The sequence below is a fragment of the Podarcis bocagei genome (genome assembly GCF_964188305.1).
Source record: "Podarcis bocagei genome assembly, chromosome: 9".
In the NCBI taxonomy this organism is placed as follows: Eukaryota; Metazoa; Chordata; class Lepidosauria; order Squamata; family Lacertidae; genus Podarcis; species Podarcis bocagei.
The window spans coordinates 66,382,546-66,400,705 of record NC_138134.1 but is presented as its reverse complement, the minus strand read 5'-3'; the positions used below and the strand labels follow the sequence as shown (position 1 = coordinate 66,400,705).

General features: G+C 40.4%; 1 protein-coding gene across 2 annotated transcripts in view; it reads right to left on the bottom strand.

Annotated features, from left to right (window-relative positions):
* The window catches only part of WDFY3 (WD repeat and FYVE domain containing 3), a 132,884-nt gene that overhangs the window by 90,422 nt on the left and 24,302 nt on the right, over nucleotides 1-18,160 (bottom strand). For both annotated transcript variants that reach the window (XM_081206864.1, XM_081206863.1), the window contains exons 2-10: nucleotides 17,054-17,264; nucleotides 9,184-9,307; nucleotides 8,680-8,789; nucleotides 6,939-7,100; nucleotides 6,296-6,488; nucleotides 3,662-3,848; nucleotides 3,106-3,272; nucleotides 2,021-2,488; nucleotides 1,302-1,403 (exon numbers count right to left, since the gene is read on the bottom strand). In XM_081206864.1, the coding sequence (XP_081062990.1) occupies nucleotides 1,302-1,403; nucleotides 2,021-2,488; nucleotides 3,106-3,272; nucleotides 3,662-3,848; nucleotides 6,296-6,488; nucleotides 6,939-7,100; nucleotides 8,680-8,789; nucleotides 9,184-9,307; nucleotides 17,054-17,233 (1,693 nt within the window). In that variant the 5' untranslated portion in view covers nucleotides 17,234-17,264. The remainder of the gene's footprint in view (nucleotides 1-1,301; nucleotides 1,404-2,020; nucleotides 2,489-3,105; nucleotides 3,273-3,661; nucleotides 3,849-6,295; nucleotides 6,489-6,938; nucleotides 7,101-8,679; nucleotides 8,790-9,183; nucleotides 9,308-17,053; nucleotides 17,265-18,160) is intronic.

The following is an 18,160-nucleotide window of genomic DNA, read 5'->3' as shown; positions in this document are numbered from 1 at the left end:
ATGCAGGTAGGTACGTGTGGTGGTATTCCCTTATGTGCTTGGTCCCAATCCATTTAGGGCTTTGAATTTGAACTCTAAATGAATAGTCAGTCCGGGAAGTCTCTAAAAAAACCCCCCAAAACTGGGATGATGTGACCAGAGTAAGCAGCACCAGTTAAAACTCCAGAAGCCAACAGATACTTACAGCCCAGTTTCAGCTACATGCCCCTTATTTCAGTTTCATTCCAAAGTTCTACCCCAGCCTTTGACAATCTGCTGACATCCTATGTTTTTGACTACAACTCCCATTAGCCCCAGCAAAGATGGCCATTTTATTCCAGTGATGTGTCCAGTTTTGCCATATCTCTTCTTGCCCTTGTTCAAGCACTTGGCCCCACCTTAGAAGACAGTATTGCAAAACTAGAACTGAATGAGCTCAGGTGAAGCTACAGTAGGCTGCATTGGGGAAGGAGGCACTCATGCACACTCTCAAAACACATCCATGAAAGGGGAAAGGAGAAATGTTGAAGCAATTACAGTGGTACCTCCCATCTACGAACGGTCCTCCTAATGAACTTTTCGGGCAAAGAACTCCGCAAGACTGGAAGTAGGTGTTCCGGCCAGTGAACTTTGCCCTGGAAAAGAAGCTGAACGGGGGAAGGGCGCCGGTGGAGGGAGGCTCCATTAGGGAAAGCATACGCCTTGGCTTAAGGACGCTTCGGCTTAAGAATGGACCTCTGGAACGAACTAAGTTCGTAGACGGAGGTACCACTGTATTTCAGGTGTGGACAAAGATCATGATCCGTGATAAGGTCATGTTTTGTCAGGGAACAGAAGTTGCTAGACTGCAGTAACATGCCAGTAATCATATTCTTCCTATTGTCAAGACCAGGCTAATACAAACCTACCCCACACTAAGAAGCAACCATTTATAGGAAAAGGCTATTGATTTAACTTTGGATAGACTGCGGTTATCAGGAGACGCAGGTGAAAGTAATAATTCATCACTAAATATATTTTATTCAAACAAATGCATCTTAAAACTACAAATTTAAATATCTGAAAGGCACCATTCTAGAATAATCTTATCCTCTGCTAAGGGAAATTCAAGCAAATCTTGCCAAGCAAATTAAACAAATTCAGTATTCTATTAATGTATCCTCCTTCCAAGAAGGTCAAAAAACCTGCTTGACACAGCATTTCCACATCTAAACAGATTACATAACTCTATACTGGTCTTTATGATTTAAGTGCATTTCAAGGGCAGCTGTCAGCATTAAGAGACATAGGTTCATTCGTTGTAACAGCCATTTGCCAAATACCTGCATTTGTGTTCGATCCTTGAAGCAGTACTGTCAAGGTCTCCATAACCAGCAAAGCAAGCTGCTTTTGGTCTTCAAATGAACTGTTGTTTCTTGAGTCCCCTAGAAAACAATTTCGAAAAGCTACAATGAAAGAAAATGCAGTGTATATATGCCCATGCTATTACCAAACTGCTTATTAATTCAGAGTATCGCTCCTATATTATATGTGCTGGCTGGTGTACAACGATCACTTTTTAAAAATGCTTAATCATGGTACAGCAGAAGAAGGGGGCGTTCTACTTTGGTACACTGAGCCTGCCTATACTTTGCATCCAGTGTGAAGTATCGGGATACAACTCAGAGACAAGTCTATAGTGCATCAATATGTCACTCATGTGCATTTTAGTTTCAAAGCTAAGTGAGAGTTTAAAAGGTTCTAGCAGGTTGTTTTACTCTTGTAAGCAATACCAATGTCTCGTGAGATTCAGCTGAAAACTAAATGCCTCTTTTGAGGAGAATTCGAAAGGTGGTTTTGGAGGAGGGCTGATGATTTAAGGAATAAGAGAAATCTGAACCTACATAGGTTTTATGGGCAATAGCATATTTTTTTGCAAAGTAATGCAAGACAGGTAAGCATTTCCAATAGTATAAAAAGAGGTGATAAAAAAAGAACAAGATAAAAGCAGGATTTGAAAGAAACCTTGGTCAGGGGTGGGGGAGGAAGAGAAGATAATTACCTTGATCATTCAGAGCCTGTGTAGGCTCTTTCAGAAGAGCTGCATACTTATGTAAAAGGTTCACCATCACCTCCAGGAGTCCCACCTCCCTGAAGACGTCCTTAAAGATGTAGTCATGCCGTGTGAACTTAAGTAGTGTCTTCATTGCAATGATGCTACATGGGTAAGAGGTGCTGGATTTTAAGAGGATGCTGACGCTGATCAGTTCTTTGCAAGGTATGTAATTCAAGCTAAACACAACAAACTCAAGCATCTCAAAGTATTTGGCCTGTACTTCTGGAAGCTTGGAAATTTTCTCTGCAAACTGGGACAGAGTGTGCTGGGATTCCAAGATGAAATAGTTGGCATTGTCGGCAATGTAGATATTTAAGATGGCATCAAGGATAATTTGTGCAAGGTAGCTGGTTTTTGCCTTCAGGAAAGCATTCTGTAGGACAGAGAAGGCTTGGATATTCCTCACATTGTGACCTACAACAGGAAGAAGGGAAACTTTACAGATCTTTACATAAAGTTTATTCTTCAAGCATACAGTTTGTCACACTTCATTCTCTAATGCAAATAACTGCATGGGAACAGAGCCTGCAGATGATAGTAGTGGAGGCTCCTCTTTTTTAAGAATAGCCACACCATTCCCAGAAGGGGGAGTGGACAGGAGGCAGCCCCCAGGATGATTAGGATGTGTTGGAGGGTTCCAGTGGCAAAGAATGGTGGGAAAGAACATAATGTATTGTTCTTACATAGTATGGTATCCTATGTAGGCTAGGCATAGACAGATCCAATCAATACCATCATTATTGTATTTTATTTTACAGTGCTAAGCAATATAAAATAGCAACTGAATATCGGTTTATGGGTTGCCTCAAGAAGCAAAGGTGAGCTTGTGGTAAAGTAGAGGGTCAAGTGGCTCACACTACATTATGGACCGGAGGTCTGAGAAAGTTTCTGATCCTTCCTAATTCTACACTGTTAAGAATCTGAGATCACCATCAATTCCAGATCAAGCCACTGCAAGCAAATTCAGGACTATTAAATGTCAGATTAAATTTTGCATGTAAGGGACTTCTTAAAAAGAAGAGAAAGCTCACCTTTGCCTGCAGGTTGTGGGACGGCAAATCCAGGCAACAGAAAAGGTGCCCCCGTAGTAACACCAGCTGGCTTTAATTCATTGACACCATATGTTGTTAATGAGGTTATCAAATTCACCAAGTCCTTCAGAGCATCCTTAGATTCTGCTTCTTTTGCTTGTTCTAACCTGCAGGGATGAAATGCACACTCATCTCAAAACAAGGCCACTCATTCAAATCAAAATTTGGAACATATTTTTTTTAAATCACATCCAATTTCATGTGTTGAAGTTCTCCATAAAACTTGGTTCTTACTTAAAATAACAACCTACAATAGCCAACACTACACCACATCAAAAGATTAATTACTAGACTAGCAAGACTAAAACCAAAACCCTAAAATAAAGTGTAGTTTCAATTTCTGACATACCCCTCCTTGCATTGTAACTTATAAGAATCTACTGAATTGGTGGCATTCAATTTTTCAGCTCCAAAAATGATATGTCAACACAGATCTTGCTAGGATGAAAATTGCATTTGAAGCAATAAAATAAATTTGCAAACCTGGTTTGCATACCTGAGTAAGAGATCAAAGAGGAAGTTGTATCCTTGCCATATCCTAAAATCATCTAAGAGTGTTTGGGAGACATCACTGGAATCTTTGAGGAAGCAAGAAAGGCCAGCAAACATCTCAACTATTTCTAAGGGAGAAAGGTCATCCGATTGTTGCATGTTTTGAACACATGTTGACAGGCATTCTTTTTCTGTAAAGACAATAAAAAACCCCCAGCATTTTTCATATTATACAAAAATTACCAAGCACTCATACATGATTATCAACTAGTTGGTATCAATCCATTTTCAAGAATGATCTTATGTACTGAACTAAGAGCTATTTCACACATTGCAAGAAAATAAAAACAGATGGTTGGGACACCTATATTATACATGTCTAGGAAATGTACAAAACGGGAACTTTGACATCTGCACATATTCTACATACATTTGCAAAGCTCACACTATACTAGAGCAGATGTGCAATTTCCCCTTTCACCATGTTACACAGAGCTACAAATCACATCCACTTCTTGCCATTTGTCAGGATGTGCAAAATAACTCACAAATAAGAACCTCAATCGTATCTCTTAAGAAAACACATTTTCTTCACTATGCATCTTTGAGTGTCTGACTATATCTTGCAAAATGTGAAAACTGGCAAGGCAAGATAAAATGTTTTATATTTTATATTATATTATATTATATTATTTTATATTATATTATATTATATTATATTATATTATATTATATTATATTATATTAATTATATTATATTATATTATATTATATTATATTATATTATATTATATTATATTATATTATATTATATTATATTATATTATATTATATTATATTATATTATTATAGGTAAAGGGACCCCTGACCGTTAGGTCCAGTGGTGGACAACTCTGGGGTTGCGGTGCTCATCTTGCTTTATTGGCCGAGGGAGCCAGCGTACAGCTTCCGGGTCATGTGGCCAGCATGACTATGCCGCTTCTGGTGAACCAGAGCACCGCTGGGAAACGCTGTTTACCTTCCCGCCGGAGCGGTACCTATTTATCTACTTGCACTTTGACGTGCTTCTGAATTGCTAGGTTGGCAGGAGCAGGGACTGAGCAACGGGATTCGAACCGCGACCTTCTGATCGGCAAGCCCTAGGCTCTGTGGTATCTATACCACAGCGCCACCCATGTCCCATAAAATATTATATTATAATTATTATTACCACTCTCTCTCTCTCTCTCTCTCTCTCCCCCCCCCCCCGTATACTACTCTTCATTTAAAAACTGCATTTAAAAACTGTTGTCTATATAATTGTAGAAATTATAATTATAACTAAGAAATAATTATAACAACATGTTGAAAAAGAAAACACCCTGAACACTCTACCCAACATTTGAACAGAGTTCCAAGCATAAGCACCAGTGGCCAACCATTCTGGCTTAGAAAGTAACCATGCAATTCACCCTGCCCATGACATCTCTGGTACTGTTACTCCCAGAGCAACAAAAGACGAGGCCAAATCAAAGGCAACCATGCCATATGCATATTGAATACAAGAACTCCACAAACAAATACATACAGAAATAGCGGGAATGTCCTAGCATAAGTGCAATTTGCACTATAAAAGATAATGGCTTTTGACTGTGTTCTTATCAGAAGGAAATCTGCTGTGTGTGTGTAGCTCCTTATCACTTGAAGAGTCTACATTTGGGAAAACGAAAAGCCTTGGATAATCTGAATGCTTTTATTTGCAACAAGTGTGCTCTTATTCAAAGCATGAATATAATTTGGGTGCCATATATCCATGTTACAGCAGAACTAAATTACAATTCCTGGACTTTATTTTAAGCATGAGTGGATGTATTTGAGCAGAACTCTGTATGGTATACTAACTACAAAACTATAATGGCATAAGGCAGTGGCATAATTCCCTTCAATCTGTTACAAATGTTCCACGGAAGAGACAGGAAGCAGTAAAACAGAAGCAACTACCCAGAGCTGTCTCTGCAAGAATCTAATGCTCTATTACACGTAGATAAGGAACAGGAACTACTCTTGGGAGCTTTCAACATCAGTGGAAGTGGCAAGCCCACAATCATTCATGTAAGAAACAACTGTGCATTTTGCTAGCCAATACTGAGGTGCAAAAAATAGGTTCTTCTTCCTACAATCCCTTTTACGTCATCGCTACTACCAGTTTAAACCAAATTCAGTTTCCCCAGCATGTACACAATATGCAGTTGATCAATGTGCTCTGCTGGTTTACTGAAAGCACACCATCTATTTCTGTCACCTTGTTCAAGCAACAGAAATAGGAGGGTTTATGAAACATCTGGTGGGATGGCAATGAATGCTAGACATGTCACAAAGGGGACAGCAGGTTCGATGGCCCTGATTGAGCGTTAGGCCCGTCCTATAATTTTTTCAGTCGCGTCCCCACTGTTTTCAGGATAGGCACCACCACCTCAGTTATGTCCACATGAGTTAACACATCAATATTCTTATTTCACAAATGAGAATTTAAAATTAGGGATTAAGACCAGAGCGTGGTCACTCAGACAGAGAGAGAGAATCTAGCGATGACAGAAATGATTACATGACTATATTGAGAGAAAAACAAAATCACAATACAGCACCAAGATATACCAACCGTGAATGTATTTCACTACATTGACACTAAGGCCATGACGTGATATGGTCATTAGGACTTCGCCTGCACTCTTTCTCCAAGGCAGGTTATAGGGAGGGCACCATGAGGTTATTGCACTGAATAGAAGCTGAAGATCATCCTTTTGAGCAAGTTCTTCCGCCGGAGACACAAAACTGCAGAGTTTCACCAAGATCTGAAACAAAAGGCCATTATAGGAAGCTCATATAATTGCTACCATAAGCATTCTGTTTATTGTAATTTTCATTTAAGCTGTGGAGAAAGTAGGTAGAGTTAAGCAGCTCCTTGGAATCAGTTCAGTGTAACAATATTAATTTTCCAAATGCCACCATGCACTTATGGAAGTTTCTCTCATCAGTAACCAGCTTTATTTTTTAAAAATAAAAATAAAATTGGGGGGGGGGGGTTTGCAACAAAGAAAAACATGTAGACGCCCCAAAAAGGGTAGGTAACAGAGAAAAAGTAATATAGAATAGCAGGATAATATAACACCTTGATTTGGCCTAGGAATTGTAGAGTGTATAAGCGTGAGTGTAAAAGAATTCAATTCAAGAACCTTTTTTCCCAATCCTTCAGGAGATGAAACAGAATTTGAAATGTAGTATTGTGGTTACAACTCATTTACCTGCACAAACACTTTCTGCAATAGCATTCTACGTTCTGCTAGAGGCAGCTCATTCTGGGCTCCTCCAGCCACCTCAGGCACATGTGGAAGGTCAAAAAACAGATAGAGACATTTCACAAGCGTGGAAGGCACTGACATAGTCGTCATGCAGTCCACTGTTTTCTGAGGGCAGAAAAAGAGTAGAGACAAAATGTTAGCATTCCTAGCACAATGCAGTTTGTTCTGAATTCCACCTACTCTGTTAGAAATTATCCAGCTATATAGCTTCTAGAACCTTTATGTGGAAGTCATAGAATACTATTCTTGAAGCAAGTTACTCTGAAAAATTTCCAAAGAAAAAACCATTCTCATTATCAAAAAAGAAAAGCTTTTAGCAACATCGATAAACTGTGCACACACATACACACAGAGGAACAAGCTGAGCAGCCCCATCCCATTTGCCAAGTGGAAAAAGAGCTTCAACCCAGGAAAGAGTACCAATGGGAGAAGCTTAGTGCACTTCTAAGTAGCTGGAGAATACACACGGAGCATCATTTTTTTCCTCAATGGAGCACTCTGGCACCTGTTTCATTCATCATATTTTAGGTTTTTTCTTCCCTTAGAGGAGAGTACGACAGAAGGCAATGGGAATGGGATGATCTAGACCGAAATAGGTATGCTTCAGGTATGCTATGTTCACCCTGCTTCTACTGGTTGTAATTTGAGTAGGAGAAATCACACAGTAGAGCACTCTTGTTCTGAATGCTCACCCCCATCTCATCTTGAGATAGGGTATACAAGAGATGGTATACAAAGTCCATCAAAACCTAGTGCACAAAATCTAGTGCACACAGTCTGCCCTATTATCTTAAAAATCACAAAGAACCCAACAAGCCCCTGCGCCATTGCATTAGAAATTGCACACAATGATAAATGAGCTTCTCTCAGTTTGACGTTAAGATCTGCACACCTCCTGGGTATATAACATTGAGGTAATATTTTGAGTCATCCTTGTCCTCTCCCACCATAGTCAGATTCTACACCTAGAAGCTTCCCTTTCTTCTTTGTAAAATGCATGATCTGACCATATCTCATCTACGCTATTAAAGCCTCCTCTTTGCTGTCTTTTAGCCTACCATCTCAGGCTAAAATCATTAATGCGTTTGGGAAAATAATCCCCCCAATAATAATAATCGCTGTGATCATGTACAGACTATATTCATTAATCACTGGCCATTTTCCACAATGTGTTCTGTTGCCTAGTCTGTTGAAGAACTCCCAACACCAGCACTAGCTTTCCCTGTCACATGCTACTCAATGAAGCTCAGTGAATATCATTCCACCTTTGCTGTCTACATCAGCTTTCACCTTCCATGCATGATGACGCTCTAGCCCCAAGCTTTGGAGTTCTGACATGCTATATAGAGTATGCAGTTTCATGTGTGCAATGTTTTCACATATATACATATTTCCTAAAACGAATGGTGTGGCCTAAAGCTATGTGCACATAAGACACAACAGAGGATTCTAGATCAGACCATAACCTTTTAACCTCCAACCTACAGAGACGCCTAACAGGACTTTACAAGGTCTTTCTTCTTCTTTTTATCACTGGATGACTTTGCTCACAACTGCTTAGAAAAATGGCAAACAATATATATCTCTTGTGTTTCAAAATCCTCATTTGCTAAATACAAATACCTCTAAGAGTATTTATAGGTACACGCTACACAGTACCAGATTCTGTTCATGCATAACTAACCTGTCCAGATGAAGCTAACAAGTTAATTGTAGTAAGCAACATCCAACCTCTACTGGCTTCTTCACTTTGATTGATCTCCAGAAACTGGACTATGGCACGACTTGCAGCCTCTGGAGTTAATTACAAACAAAAACAACAACAACAGAAGAAGATAAGCAAACACAATGTTAAAACCAGTTTCTAATTATACACTATTAAAGCCAGTTTCTACTTATACCATATATAGGCAAATTGTTCCTTCTCATGTTCCAGCTGCTTAAGAACTCCCATCTTGAATCCAGTTTTGCTATGAAGTGCATAATCAGCATGAAGACAATCAAGTCTCACTCTCCTTTCATGTCTAATTACACGCTTGTCCCATTCATACTTTGATGAAGGCAGGTGAGAATCATTTACTATCTTCAGTGACAGCCAAGAGTCAGTCATCTCTCGAAGAATGTTGTTATGTGAATATTCAACTTCTGATTGGACAAAGATAAACTAGGTGCTATGGTATGAATTTACCTGTAGACTTGTTAGAGGCTCTCCGCCGAATTTCAGTCACCATCAATCGTGACACTTGTGTTGTAAACTGAAGGAGATCTGAGAATTTTTCTATCATTGTACTAGGGGGTGCATTTCCAAATACCTGCAGATAAGAAAATACTATGAACACCACAGAATTTATGGCAGGATTCAACTAAAGTGACCCGTCAGTGGAAGCCCTGGAGAAGGACTTCTGCAAGTGCAACAGAGCTTCTCGCCACCTCTTGCACCTCCCAAAACTGGCTTGAGGGGTGTTGTGAGAATCCCTGGAACAGCAAGGGAGGAGAGGGGGCACCATTCCATCAATATGCTGGTAGAACGATAATCTTAGTACAGTGTTGAATTTCTCCCCAGAAAACAAGTTTTTGCAGACATACAAGTCCAGTCACCTCTTTAAATTGGAGCATTAGATGTTTAGAGTGCAAAGTCATTGAACAGAACTTTGATTGTTGAATACCTTCCCCTCAGAGATGCAGTTGGGCTTCTCCCTTGTATCCAATTCAACACTGGGTCTCAAGAGAAACCTCCTGTTCACAGACCTTTAGGGGTGTTAGACGTCACATGCAGCTTAATGCAATAAAACCATGTAACATTCAAGTGACCAAAAGCCCACAGCATGACTGCTGCAACTGCATGTTGGAGGGGTGAGGGAGGGGTCTGTATCTGTGGGTCACAGGAAGAAAGAGAGCTGTTTTGCACTGGCTCTGACCCCTGGTCCATCAAGCTCAGTACTGGCTACAATGACTGGAAGCCGGTCTCTGGGGTTGCTGGCAGGAGTCTTTTCCCAGTCTAGCCCAAGCGTACTCAGTGCAGAAAGAGCTTTTAAGCTCTCTGCCTTGCTGGGGGTATATGTGTGTTTAAGGCAAGGGTAGTGTTCTCGAAGCTACCAGCATGAGTTTGACCAAACTGCGGGAGGCAGTAGAAGACAGAAGTGCCTGGCGTGCTCTGGTCCATGGGGTCACGAAGAGTCGGACACGACTAAACGACTAAACAACAACAAGGAAGGGTAGGCAACCCGTGGGCCAGATGCGGCCCAATTGCCTTCTCAATCCGGCCCCAAGATGGTCCGGGAATCAGCCTGTTTTTACAAAAGTCCTTTTATTTAAAATGCATCTCTGGGTTATTTGTGGGGCCTACCTGGTGTTTTTACATGAGTAGAATGTGTGCTTTTATTTAAAATGCATCTCTGGGTTATTTGTGGGGCATAGAAATTCATTCATTCCCCCTCCCCCCCAAAAAAACTGCCCAGCCCACCACATGGTCTGAGGGACAGTGGACCGGCCCACGGCTGAAAAAAGTTGCTGACCCCTGGTTTAAGGTCTACTCAGGATGCCGGTTCTGGAACGGTAAGGATGCCCACGTGGTGGCAGTCCAAGTATACACAGAGCCCTTGGAACCGAACCCCTGCGTAAGTCGTGATTTATGAGTTTACTCCTGTGTAAGATGCGATGTCATGATTTACTCATAAGTTTAGAAAGTAGCCACGTCTAGTCAAGCTCTGCCTGGCGATAATTCTAAAAGCTTCCCTGGAGAAAGGCAGAAAAAGCTAGAGGAAACAGCAAGCGAACATATACAGAAGTAGGAGCCATTAGCTGCCCCTCTCTCTGTGTGTATTATCTGCTTGGCTTCCAAAATTTCTAGATAAAGGCAACACTAAGCTTCACATGCTTACATTTCACACAATTATTATTACTTGATTATTTATTAATTCATGAATTGCCTTTGACACACATCCCAAAGTGATTTGCAAACACACCATAGGAATGTTTATATGGGGAAGTTTTTAATGTTTTATGTCATACTGTGTTTTAATTTGTTGGAAGCCGCCCAGAGTGGCTGAGGCAACCCAGTCAGATGGACGGCATATAGATGATGATGATGATGATGATGATTATTAATTATTATTATTATTATAGCTAAAAATAGTTTTGAAAACAGTACAATAAACAAGTAAAGGTAAGTTTAGAAAACACAATATGAACACCTAATGAGTGTATCTTGTACCCCGGGTCTACAGTTCAGCAATACTACTGCTCCACTTTCCCAGATCTTTAAGCATCTGAGAAAAGGTAATTTTGCTGGTGTTAGTATCATGGTTAGATACCATGCATTCATGGGTGCCATACAGCACATATGCAATGCCACCACTGTACAGTTCCTTGCCATATAAATCTGCTAAGTTCAAGGTAAACACTATTGCTGTTAGTGTATGAAATCCAAAACGGCATACCTGAAGGACCACCCTGTCCCTTATACACTGACCAGCATACTGAGATCATCTGGGGAGGGCCTGACTATCTCTTCGCTACTACGTGTTTAATTTCTGTGCAAACTAAAGCATTTTTAGCTTAGCGGCACCAGTGCTTTGGAACACTGCCCCTATTGAAATCAGACACCTACAATTCTGATATTTCATGACCTGCTGAAAAGTTTAGCTTGCCAAGCATTTTTAGAGAATCTGGTTGATTCAGTGTAGGTCATTTGTTCTATACTTTATGATTTTATTATTAGCTTCTAACTTTATAATTAGTTTATTGTATACCACCACAATAATTTTTAATGAGTTGGCAGGTTATAAATACTCTAATAAATAAAATGAATTATGTCTTATTTAGTTTGGTCCTATGCATATGTGGGGAGTGCAAAGACCTAGTGGTTATACTGAAGATTAAGGCTGCAATCCTATACCCACTTGCTTCTAAGTAAACCCCGTCAACTTCAATGGGACTCAGTTCTGCCACTTATCCCACTCCCTTGTGTTCCTGCATCCTTGACCCATTCAAGGATCATTCACTGTCCTGTCATAATGCCTAATAAAACATATTATCCCTCACTGGAAGAATCTGTGACCAGAAAGAAGAGGAATATCAAGAAGATTGGAAGAAATTTAAAGACTATTTGAATAAATATTGTAATATTAAAAATTAGAAATTACTTGAAAGTACCAATTAGGCCTAGGATTAAATTAAGATTTCATTAAATAAATGAGATCTATGATGTTAAGAAAAGTTAATAAATTTGATTATAATTAGAATATTGTTTTTTGAATAATGATATTGGAAAACTGCTACATCCAGTTACAAGGAAATTCAGATGGGAAGGATTAGAGGAAGTCAAGCAATATGTTTATGAGGTTGGAAGTTTAATTAATCAATTTGTATTGTTTATATTTCTTTGTTGTCATTTGTTGTATTACTCTCTTGTTCTTTTTTATTTTTGTTTCCTTTGTTTTACAGTATATGTTATATGTGTAAGACACTTAATAAACATTATTGGAAAAAATAAAATAAAACATATTATCCAGTAAAACCTGCAGCTGGACTTGGTTATACTTGGTGGTTGTGTAAAATACATTCCATATAGCTAGGAACAAAAAAAAATTTTTACAGGAACCACCAAATACAAGTGTTCCTACACTTACACTAAGGCTGTCTATGCCTTTTGATCATGCACCACTCAGAGAAAACCAATATACTGAACAGCAAAATGTAATAAATACACCACAGTAATTTGGAAAATAACTTTGTTATAACAGAAGCAACCACCTAGATCTGTCTGAAACATGATCCAACAAAAATGGAAGTCTGGGCTTTGAAATAGTCTTCCTCCTCCTCACTCATTTACAGCCGAAGGGCATGCTTATTTTCCATATTTCATCATATTGATCTTCTCTATCTTTAAATCAAAAGCACTTTGCTGCAGTTCTTACAGTAAGAGAGTAAACACATGCCATATATTTGAAGCTAATCACTTAAGAAACTTTGAGGCTTTTATTTTTTAATAAAAACAAAAAAAACCGCAAGCCTATCATTTCGGCATCCTCATACTATGCGCACAATTATGCCACTCTTCAGGAACATTAAAATGCATCATTAAGTATTCAGGATTGTGCAAGTAAAGCAGTGACAAGAAAACACAACACGTTATGAACCAAAGCATTGTTTACTGGCAGAGACCTTTTCAGTACAATGTCCACATTTTACACTTACACACACACACACACACACACACACACACACACATCCTTGCCGCTTTAGCTCATTGCTATTCAATCCAAAATCACCCCATAGAGCACCCAACTGTATAAAAGGCTCTGTCAGAGAAAAATAATCTACAATTACATAAATGGAACGGTTTTAGAAGAGTTCAGAAACACAACAATTTTACTAAAGATGCAACATGGATTGTTTGATGACAAGCCTCCTGAGACCTTTCCATGCATTACGCAGTTTGACAAGGACCCAGGTCACATGTAGCATGAAGGTAAACAATACCCATGTGTGAATGAGCAAGATAAAAATCAGAACCACTTCAGTCCTCCTCCAGTCCTGCAACTGCCACACGACCCAGAGCTACGCCATTGTTTGGCTCAGCATTACGTCTTAGCCATAGTTCAGGATTTGTCTCCCCACAGTAAAACCACAAACAGATTTTTTTTAATGAAGATTATGAATTGGATTATAGGCTGAGGATTGAGGATAATTTAAGGAGCAACAACACAAGACAGATGTGGCAGGGGATTCAGCATATTACCAACTACAAACCTAACCTTGGTGCTGTCGACGGTGACCCCTTGCTGGCGGAGGAGCTTAACCTCTTCTTTGCTCGCTTCGAGAAGGAGCCACCTGAGACGCCGGTATTACAGCCACCAGCCCATAGGGGCCCCTCATTCACGGTAGAGGAACATGAGGTGAGACAGGTTTTGAGGATGGCGAATCCGAGGAAGGCGGCTGGACCTGATGGCATCACTGGAAAGGTGTTGAAGGGCTGTGCGGATCAGCTGGCGAGGGTCTTTACTAAGATATTCAATAAGTCCTTACACCAGTCTATTGTCCCACCCTGCCTGAAGTCGTCAACTATTGTCCCTCTGCCTAAAAAATCCACAATCAGTAGTTTGAATGACTATAGACCAGTTGCACTGACTCCAATCATCATGAAGTGTTTTGAGAAACTGGTGCGCCGTCACATTATTTCCTGTCTTCCATCAACTTTTGACAACTACCAGTTTGCATACAGAGCAAATAGATCCACAGAAGACGCCATCAATACCACTCTCCATGCTGCTCTGTCCCATCTGGAGCAGCCGGGGAGTTATGTGAGGCTGCTGTTTGTGGATTTTAGCTCTGCTTTTAACACTATCCTCCCCCATAGACTGGTGTCCAAGCTAGAGGCGATTGGACTCTCCAACTCCACCTGTCTCTGGGTTTTGGATTTTTTGTCAGAACGTTCTCAGAGGGTTAAAGTAGGGTCACACATGTCCACAGCCCTTAGCCTTAACACCGGCTCACCACAGGGTTGTGTGTTGAGTCCCCTGCTCTACACTCTCTATACGTATGACTGTACAGCCATCTATTCCAGCAACAAAATCATCAAGTTTGCTGATGACACTACGGTGGTGGGGCTCATTTCAGGAGGGGATGAGTCCGCCTATCGGGACGAGGTGGAGCGGCTCTGTGTTTGGTGTGGAGAGAACAATCTGGCTCTTAATACGACTAAGACCAAGGAATTGGTGGTGGATTACAGGAAAAAAAAGGCGGACATTCAGCCCTTGTATATCAACGGGGAACGGGTGGAGAGGGTGGCGGAATTCAGGTTTTTGGGAGTAGCTATCGATCAGGGCATGACTTGGAGCGCACATACCACCGCTCTGGTGAAGAAGGCCCAGCAGAGAATTTATTTCCTCAGACTTTTAAAGAAGAACAATCTGAGTGAGAGACTGCTGGTGTGCTTCTACCGAGGCTCCATAGAGAGCATTCTTACATACTGTATTTGTGCTTGGTTCTCCGGTTGTACAGCTAGGGAGAGGAAGGTGCTCCAGAAGGTCATAACCACAGCCCAAAGGATTATTGGTCATCCTCTCCCATCTTTGGAAGAACTGTACGGTTCCCGTTGTCTTAGGAAAGCAAATAACATCCTGCATGATTCATCTCACCCGGGACACAGTCTGTTTGCACTACTGCCTTCTGGCAGGAGATATAGAAACATCAAGTCAAAGACAAATAGACTGAAAAACAGTTTCTATCTAAGAGCTGTGGCCTTTTTGAATGCTGTAACTCGATAGTGTGACCTGGGAGTTTGATGGGTGTGGTGTGGGTGTGGCTGGAATGTGGTTTGTTTGGTTGTTGTTGTTGTTTTGCTTTTGATGTTTTAAGGGATGGCATCCAATTTCGTTGCACTTTGTACAATGTTGCACTTGTGTAATGACAATAAAGAATCTATTCTATTCTATTCTATTCTATGAATAAATTGACAATGAAACCAAAGTTAATATCAACAACATGCTGCTCAGTAAATCAGTCCTTTCCTGTAAAATGTTCTGTGGATTAATCTTCAAACTCATATTTGGTGTCCTTAAAGATGTAGAGAGGAAAACCAAACAGTAATCCTTAATTTCAAATTTGCTCTCCTAAGAAGATGTATGCAGAAGGTTCATGGGCTGCATGAGCAAATATTTGGGGTTATGTCCCTAGTAGTTGCAAGCAGATACACTTTAATTATTACATGGTATACATGGTCATTCATAAAATATATGAATTATGAAGTTGGAAACTCGATTTAAAATTTATGATTTACATCAGCTTCTTTCCTTGTGGAGCTAAAATGCCCTTGATTTAAAAAGCAAAGCAAAACTCAATCCACCCTGTTACAACGGTCTTTTAAATAAATCCATGGAAGTTACTAGCCTGAAACAAAAATTACTACTCTGCCAAGGGCTGGTAAGAAGAGAGACAGAGAGATCCACCTTGCTATGGCACTATGGCAGCCCACTCAGTTTCTATGGCACATGCAGAAAGGAAATGGAGCACTGCGATTCTCCTCTGCCATAAAGCTATCACTCAACTACTTAAATACAAGACCTGATCTTATCACAATACATAAACGGCTTCATCTAAGCCTTGTATTTAAGCACTAACCTGGCAGCCCTAGGGACAAGGAACTGCATGCAGATAAGTGCATGAAATTCAATGCCAGCAACTGTGGGGCTGCTGCAGGAGGGACTCTTCAGTGGTTATTACAGGAAACCTTGAACCACATAAACCTGATAAGCAACATACACACACCCATAATCAATACATATTTTTGTAGAAAACTCTTGGGGGGGGCGAATTCAGAACTGTATTCAGGACTATTACAAAGGAGCTAAGACTTGTGAGCAAGATTCGATACAAAATCCTCTTCTGGGGGGGAAATGGTCATAGTATTTAAGCTGACTTTCATATTTAAAGTGGAACAGAATGGTCCAGGTGGTGCGGACAATCTGTGATTAGGATTTGTAAGCAAAATCTGGATGATCATAGATGCCGAAGCAGTTTGTTTCCAGGTGGGCAGTGGGTTGGACTAAATGACCTCTGAGGTACCCTCCACCTCTATTATGCGAGGGTTTGATTTAGGTTCAAAAGGTTCAACCCCAATTCAGAAACAGTGATGACTTAAATTTCAGTCATTCTCAGCCCAGTATCTGTCCCATACACCCACTTTCAAATTCTCTGTATTCATGGGAAAACTCAAATCTACTAAAAAATCATGACATTGCTGTTAGATCACTTCCACATATAATTTGTCCTGGACGTAACAAACTTGGAGGTGGCCACCGGGGAATTTTGATCCAAGCGTAAGGAAGTTAAGTTGTTATGGCTGCAGAGGCAGGCAATGTACACGTTGTGGTATTACACTGATTTAGATGCAGAGAAGGCAAAAACTGGCATTCCATTACTTAACTTTTAATCCATTCCCTCCTGCCCCTCTCCCTACCCCATGCTCTCCATGTTCCATTAAAAAAAAACAACCAGCTTGTTTAGAACCCACATAATAAGAGCCAATAAGCAGATCTGAATTCAGATGGGCTTACCCTATTAAAAACGGGGAGCATCATGTAAAGCTTCTCTTCCTGTTCTTTCTGGGTCATGTGCCGAGGTGGATGACACAATTCCGTGAAGAGTCGCCGCAGATGCATCAATCCAAGAGCATTATCCTGAGGGCTACATTCCTCCTGCCGGGGTCGACCCATTATCCTTTTCACCATATTCATCTTTGCTGGTTTCTGAAAGACCCCTTTTATTCTGTTCAGGGGGAAAACAGAGTAACAGAATTTGAAAAAAATGCAAACTCAACAAGAAAACAACACACTTAGCTATAGATAATTTATGTGTGGTCAAAAATAAAGAGGGGGAAGAGGGGAAGAATCTGGATCATTATTATATATTGAAGTCAGCTACATATACATCAGGGGCGTCCAACTTCCAAGAGCCTGCGATCTACTCACAGTATTAAAAACTGTCAGTGACCTACCCATGTCAGAGTTGTATTGGGGGGGGGGCGTTTTGCTGGGGGTTCAAAGATCGACCAGGATCGACCAGGGACACCCCGCAATCGACCTGTTGGACAGCCCTGATATACATTATGACTTCCTCCTACATATGGCACTGGCCATGAATAACTGGCCAAAAATTACAAAGCATAATTCTGAAGTATGGCTTCCAACTGAGAGAAACAGCAATATAAAAAATGCACATGCAATAATTAGGTAACATCTCCACTTTTTAAGGCTTTTTACACCATTAAGCTCCAAATGTCTTTGGGCAATGTGGATCCACCAATATTAATCCCATTGTGGAGCATGCAAATATATATGGGGATGCCCTCAGCAGCAATGCTGCCTTTGCATGAACTTCCCAAAATAAATTTACAACCCAAGTTTCTTTCAATGTTCTAAAAGCAAGTGATTTTTAAACACCACGAATTCCTCCAAAGGAGATTTTAAGTCAAAACCTGAAACTTGGGTCTTCCTCCATATGCCACTATCCCTCAAAGAGAGGAAAAACAAAATCCTAATACCAGAAAGAACAAGAAAAAATGAGACAAATCTTATCTCACTTATGACTAAGTATTCCTTTCACAGCCATTGTGGGAGCTGCATATGTGGCAATAAAGCAAGACCATATCCTTGTAAACCTGG